The 6,891-nt window shown below is 71.0% G+C and overlaps 1 protein-coding gene across 1 annotated transcript; it reads right to left on the reverse strand.

The window, feature by feature from the left end:
- Positions 1–868: 868 nt before the first annotated feature.
- HAS3 (hyaluronan synthase 3) lies at positions 869–3,274 on the reverse strand. The gene is given in 4 exon segments (XM_050904070.1): positions 869–1,873; positions 1,968–2,069; positions 2,655–2,719; positions 2,722–3,274. Coding segments are annotated over 4 exon segments (1,644 nt in total). The 3' UTR covers positions 869–949.
- Between the last annotated feature and the right edge of the window lie 3,617 nt (positions 3,275–6,891).

Below are 6,891 nucleotides of genomic sequence, written 5' to 3' on the forward strand. Positions count from 1 at the left end.
GTAGAAAGGTTTTTAAGCCCTGAAAAAAAAAAAAGAGAGGGCCCAGGGGAGATGACCGGGTGAATTCCCCAGGGAGGGGAAAGGTTGGGAACCAGCTCTTCCCCGCCCTCCTCTGCGTGCCCGAGCCGAAAACCCGGCGTCTCCCTGCTGTCTAGACAGACGCTGGGAAGGCAGCGGGGTTGGTACGATGGGGCCGTGGCTTGGCCGGAGCGTCACCGCGGCCCCATTGGGGCCGCGGTGACGCTCCGGCCAAGCCACGGCCCCGGTTTCCCCTGTTTCTGCGTGCCGGGGTTCCCTCCCCTTGGCTCTTTGGCAAAGATGAAGGGAGGTGCTGCCCTCCTGGGGCAGCCGGACCCCCCTGAAAGGGGCTGGAGGGAGCCGTGGGGGGCTCCCCGTGGGTACGTGCCCGCACATACAACAGCCGTGGGGCAGAGGCAGGCAGCACCAGCCAGCGGTGCCGGCACAACGGGAAACGGTGGGGCCGTTTTGCCATAGCACCGTGGAAAGGAGGGGGGACACCGTAAAGTCCCCGTAGAAAAGCACCGAAGGGTGGAGGATCCAGCCGCGGCGGTGGGGTGAGGGGAGCCCGGCCAGCAGCGCTCCGCACAGTACGCCGGGATGCTCGGTACGGTACGGGAGCCCGGGGGGGGACACTGCCGTCTCCCCCGCAGCACCGAGGCTGTGCCCAGCCCGGTGACAGGCAGCCCCGGCTCGGCCTCTCCCCGGCCAGCAGCTGCCTTTGTAGAGAAAAAAATGATAATAAGAAAAAAACGAAACAACGAAAGAAAAAAAAAAAAGCAAGACTTGATCAGAAACGCCGCGGCGGGCGCGCTCAGCGCTGCCCAGCACCCGATGGCTCAGTGCCGGCTGTGCCGGGGCTGGTGGTGGGTGAGGAGGGGACCGGTAGCGGTTGCCCCGGCACGTGGGGCCACCCCGGCGCTCCCTGTGGTCAGACCTCGGCGAAGGCCAGGCCGCACTGCTCCTGCCGTTTGCCGCAGCGCCGGGCGACGATGGCCAGGTAGAGGGTGAGCAGGGCCACCCAGTAGCAAGCGTAGAGGATGGCCCCCGAGACGAGGAAGGCCACCTCGGTCTCGCTGAAGAGGTCCTGGCTGTAGGCGGTGTAGGCCAGCCCGCCCAGCAGCACCGCCACCCACACCGACACCGGCAGCAGCCCCACAAAGTTAACCACGATGGTCCGGCGCCCCGACGTGCCCCACCCCGACTTGTTGATGGTGGCGATGGCGAACATCTTGGCGGGCAGCAGGCTGGACATGTAGAGGAGGGCGTAGAGGGACATGAAGATCATCTCGGCGTTGCCCCGCAGGAAGCAGGCGTAGGTGGCCTTGATGATGCCCACCAGCTGCACCGTCAGCAGGAAGAGGAGGATGTTCCAGATGCGGCCGCGGTAAAAGAGCTGGATGACGGTGGCGATGAGGAAGAAGGGGAAGAAGCCGGTCACCACCGACTCGTAGGTCATCCAGAGGTGATGCTTGTGGAACCACAGGGCGTTGTAGAGCCACTCGCGGAAGTAGGACTTGCTCCAGCGGGTCTGCTGGTTGAGCCAGCGCAGGTAGCGGGTGGGCGTCTCCGTCAGGCACTTGGAGCGAGCCGTGTACTTGGTCTGGTAGCCCAGGCTGAGCACGCGGTTGGTGAGGTGCCGGTCGTCCCCGAAGCTGCACTTGCTGCCCAGGAAGGTCTGGTGGTACCAGTCCTCGAGGAACTGCTGCAGCAGGGCGTTGCGGTACATGCCCAGGGGCCCGCTGATGCACTGCACGCAGCCGAAGTAGGACTGGCAGGCGCGCTCCACGTTGAAGGCCATCCAGTACCGCACGCTGCTCAGGAAGGAGATCCACGAGTCGTACTTGTTGAGGATCTGGGGAGGGGACGGACATGAGCCCCGGCACCGCTGCAACCCCCATCCCGGCACCCTCGCCGCCCCAGGGTGCCCTTCCTCGCCGCCGGGGTACCTGGACGTCGCCGCCGACGCCGCCGACGCGGGGGTCGGCCTCCAGGATGCGGAGCATCTCGGCGGTGCAGGCGGGGTCCAGCACCGTGTCTGAGTCACACACCTGGGGGGCAGAGGGAACGTCGAGCCCCGCTCCCGCCACCCACGCGCGCCCGGCAGACAGCCCAGCCCGCAGCCGGGCAAGCCCGAGCCGCAGCCGGCGAGACGAGGCAGAGCCGCGGAGACCGGCAGGCGGTGGCAGGGAGCGGAGCGCCCCGCGGTGCCCGGCCACCGCTGCCCCGGGCCACCCAACCCCGCCACGCGCACCGCGGTGGGACCTGCCCCAGCCACCACCCCTCACCCATGGGTGGGGGGCTTGGCACCCCGCACGGTGCCACACGGGGTGACAACCAGCCTGGGGCACGTCCTGCCCGCGCCGCAGGGGATGCACCGAGGAGGTGATGCGAAACCCTCGCAGGCAGCGGTGTGGGCAGGGCTCGACCCCTCAGGGCACCCCGGTGGAGCTTCACCCCCAAACCTGGTGCCGGCGGCTTGGAGCCGGTGCACGGGGCCGAATCCAGCGCCGGGCAGCTGGGTGCTGATGGGGCTGCTCCTGCTCCTCCCGCAGCCCCTCTGCCTGGCCACGCAGGCAGGGTGCTCGCTGCCCGCATCCCCCCCACCCACCCACCCCCCCAGCCCATGCATCCACCTGGATGTAGTCCACGGAGTCTCCGAGCGCCCGGAAGGCCGTGTACATCACCTCCCGCTTCCCGCCCACTTCTGGAGGATGCAGGAGTAGGTGGTGCCGCGCACCAGCGCCTGGACGTGGGCCAGCCCTTCCCGCAGCCCGGCCTCCGTCTCCCCCTCGCCCCGCGCGTGGAAGTTGCTCCTCCAGACGTAGCTGCCCGAGCGCTCCGAGCCCATCACGTCGTGGAAGATGTCCAGCATGTAGGTGTCGTCGGGGCCGTTCCCGTCCACCACCATCACCACTTTGAGGTCGGGGAAGGCGATGCGCTTGACGGAGCGCAGGCATTTCTTCAGGTAGTCGGGATCTTCCTGGTAGGCGGCGATGCAGAGGGCCACCGTGCGCCCCAGCCGCACCGGCCGCCCCTCGCCCCGCATGCGCCGGTGCTCCAGGAAGGCGAAAAGGCTCTGGATGAAGAGGTGCAGCCCCAGGATGGCCCCGTAGAGCCCGAAGGAGAGGTAGTGCTTCTCTGTGTGGATGAACTGGTACCCTGTGACGTAGGCGGCGAGGATGCCCCCCAGTACCGCCAAGGCGAAGAGGCTGGTCCCAACGACTCGCAGGGCCGTGGAGAGGCTCACTGGCATCTGGGGGGGGACACCGGGCAGCGTCAGGGCAGGGCCGAGGGGACAGCATGTGGCAGGACCCGCTGCCTGGCTCCCCAGAAGGGGAAAGCCAGGGGCACCCCGCTTGTCTGCTGCCCCACGGCCACCCTGTCCCTCACCGGTCACCGGTTTGGGGGTGAGACCTTCCCAGTGCCTCCAAGGGGCTGGGTGAGGTGTGGGGGTCCGGGGCATCCCACTGCGTGCGCTGCCTGTACCCACAGCTCAGCCCCGTCCAGCCGAGTGGGGACGTGGCCGCTCCCGGGCTGGATGGAGGACAGGGAAGGGCACGGGGACGTCGGGGACCCGGCCCCAGGGTGTCCCCAGGGGAGAGGGGCCCTGCCTGTGCACGGGCACCCAGAGCCCCCGGCCACCCCCACCGCCTGCGGCGGGACCCCCGGTAGTGGGGGCGGCAGCACCTGGACCCCTCACCCAGCTGCGGGATGGGGACCCGGGGACGGGCAGCGCAGGCAGCACGGGCAGCGCAGGCAGCACGGGCAGGCAGCGGCGGGGACTGCAGAGCTGCACAGCGGGGCACGGCTGTGGGGAGCAGGCAGGGCAGGGCAATGCAAGCAAGGGGGTGCAGGCAGGGGGGCACGGGCAGGTGAAGGGGTGCAGGCAGGTCGGGGGGGGGAGGGTGTGTGCACGAACACGTGAGGGGGTGCAGGCAGGGGGTGCGGGCAGGGCGCAGAGCCACGGGCAGAGCCAACCTCAGGGACCCCCGTACCACCGGCAGCACCCCCCGGGGCACCCCCCCCCCCCCGCCCTCCTCAGACCCCTCCCGGGCCCCGCAGCTCCCGGTTCTCCCGGGCCCCGCAGCCCCCGTTACAGCCGGTACCGGCTCCACGCTGCCGGTGGGGCCGCCACCGGTTTCCCAGCGCCGCGAGGGCGGGGGCGCCCCGAGCCGGCACCGGTGGGGCCGGCAGGGAGAAAGAGGGACCGGGACCGGGACCGGGACCGGGACCGGGACCGGGACCGGGACCGGGACCGGGACCGGGACCGGACCGGGACCGGGACCGGGACCGGGACCGGGACCGGGACTCACCGTGGTGGTGCCGGTGCCGCCGCTCGCCCCGGCCGCCGCCGCTGTGCGCCCGGCCCGGCCCGCGCGGCCCCTTTATACGGCGGCGGGGCCGGCACCGCCCGCAGCCCGCGGGGGCCCCGCCCGGCACCGGCACCGGCACCGCCGGCACCACCACCACCACCCCCGGCACCGGCGCCGGCACCGGCACCGCCCGCAGCCCGCGGGGACCCGCCCGGCACCGGCAGCACCTGGCACCGGCCCCAGCCCCGCACTGCGGGAAGCGATGACCGGCACCGGCAGCACCCGGCACTGGTGCTGCACCGGCACCGGCACCGGCTCTGGCATCACCCCGCACCGGCACTGGCACCCGGCACCGGCATCACCCAGTGCGGCGGCAGGCACCATGGGCACCGGCACAGCACTGCACCGGGGACCAGCCACAGCTCATCAGCCAGAGCAGCGCTGTGCCACCCGGGGACACCTCAGGGTCCCCCCGTGCCACCCCCCGGGGCCACTCCATCCCCCCCGACCCCCCACCCCACTCTTGGGGACCCTCTCATGAAGCTCGCGTGTAACCGACATGTCACCTCCCTGGGCCACCGTGCCCCCCCCATGGCTACGAGCCACCTGGGGATGCCCGGGGCCTGCCCCGCCGTGTCACCCTGTCCCCATGGCTGGTGGGTCCCAGGGCAGGACCACGGCCACCCCGGGGACAGCAACCCTGTGCTGGTCACACACAATGTCCCTGCGCCGGGCTGATGGCAGGGGACAACCGGCGCTGGCAGGGACCACGCTGAGTCCAGAGGAGCTGCAGCCTCAGTTTTGGGGTCAAATCCAGCACTTTTGGGTTCCTCACCCTGATACGGGCCATTGTGTCCTGCTGGGCTGGGAGCCAGCTGCGAGGTGACGCTGGGATTAGGCCCGGACCCTCCCAGCCCCAGGAGCCGAGGAAGGGGATCCGTGGTGATGCTGGCTGGAAACTCCCCACCGTAGGTGCCGGAGCAGCACCCGGAGTGGGTGGCGAGGAACTGGTGAGCCCACGGACAGCGGGGATGGGGCAGGGGTGCGCCGGGACCCTCGGCACCGCCGGCGGGACTCCCACGTGGCCTGGCTGAGCCCAGCAGCGGTGGGGCGTGGAGGTGCGAAACCCGGCGCGGTAGGGTCAGACCTGGCGTGGTCGTGCCTGTGCCGCCGCTGCGGTGTTGCCGGGCGCATGCGGGGTCCCTGTGGCTGCAGGCACGCGTCTGCGGGAAGTGGGGAGGGGGAGAGGGGACAGGGGCAGCAGGTCCCCACCCTGCAGCCCTCCCCATGCCCCTCGGCAGGGACCCAGCCCCGGGGTTGCCCCACGGCCCCTTACCTTTTGGTGTGCCCACGGCTGCCGGGCACCTCTCCCCGCTGCTGGCCAGCGGCTGCCTGCAGAAGCGCTGCCCAAGGTGGAAACCAAACTCCCTCCTCCTCCGGCACAGCCACCTCCTTGTTCCCCGCGGCAGGACGGCCGGACGGCGCCCGGCCAGCGGCATCAAAAGAGACTTTTCATTCAAAAAACATCCTCTGCCGCTCGCGGCAGGCCCTGGGGAGGCACAGCCGGTATGGCAGCATCCCAGCGCGTGCCCGTGGCCCAGCACCGGTACCGGTGCGGGCTGGCAGCAGCGAGAGCGAGGAGGAGTGCTCAGCCGCCGCCGCTCTCCAGCGAGGACAATGCGCTCCCCGCTGCCCGTGCACACCCGGCCGAGCGACACGGCACGGCACGGCACAGCACGGCACAGCGAGGTGTGGGCCCGGCGCAGGCGGCTTCGCTGGGGGTGGAGACACAGCCCGGCACCCCCAACCTTGCAGGCAAGGGGGGTGCCGGGCCCCTCACACCATCCGGCACGGCACGGGGCAGCCGGGACACGGGTACCCAGGGCTGTGCACAGTGGGGCTGGGGGCTGCCCGGTGCGAGGGGGCTGCCCAGCGAGGGGGGCTGCAGGCTGGGTCCCCAAGGGCTCTAGTGTGACCCCACAGCACCCCTGTCCCCAGCCCTGCTCCCCCCGCCCGGTGGGTGCACGGCAGCTCCCGGCGCAGGAGCGGGGGCCCGCAGTGCTGCAACACCCATGGGGGCTGCCCTGGCTGGAGGGAGAGGGGTGACCCTGGTGCTGGGATGTCCCCGAGCACATGGCGGTGGGTGCTGGTCCCAGCCAGGCACCCTGCAGGCTCCCGCAGCCCCTGGCCGTGCTCCCGGCACACACGGCAGCCCTGGCACCGAGGGGGCTCCTGGTGCCGCGGTGGAAGGGCCCCATCCTCAGACCCTGCGGTGAGGGAGACCCCGGGAACGGGCGCAGGGCGGGCAGTGCCACAGCAAGGCCTTCCCCAGAGGCATCGCAGAGGGGGTCGGGTCCCCAGCACAGCCCTGCTCCCAGCACCGCAGCCCCACCGCGCCGGCAGGGCAGGGGCTCGGCAACACCGGCTCTGTTTCCCTCTGCATCCCCCCTCCGGGGAAAATCACTCGGATTTGGCTAAAATCACACCATTTACAAGCTGGCTCAGCTGTTGCCTCCAGGGATCAGCCCCGTGCCTCGCCCGGGGCTGGCACCCAGAA

This window comes from Gymnogyps californianus, chromosome 12 (genome assembly GCF_018139145.2).
Source record: "Gymnogyps californianus isolate 813 chromosome 12, ASM1813914v2, whole genome shotgun sequence".
NCBI lineage: Eukaryota > Metazoa > Chordata > Aves > Accipitriformes > Cathartidae > Gymnogyps > Gymnogyps californianus.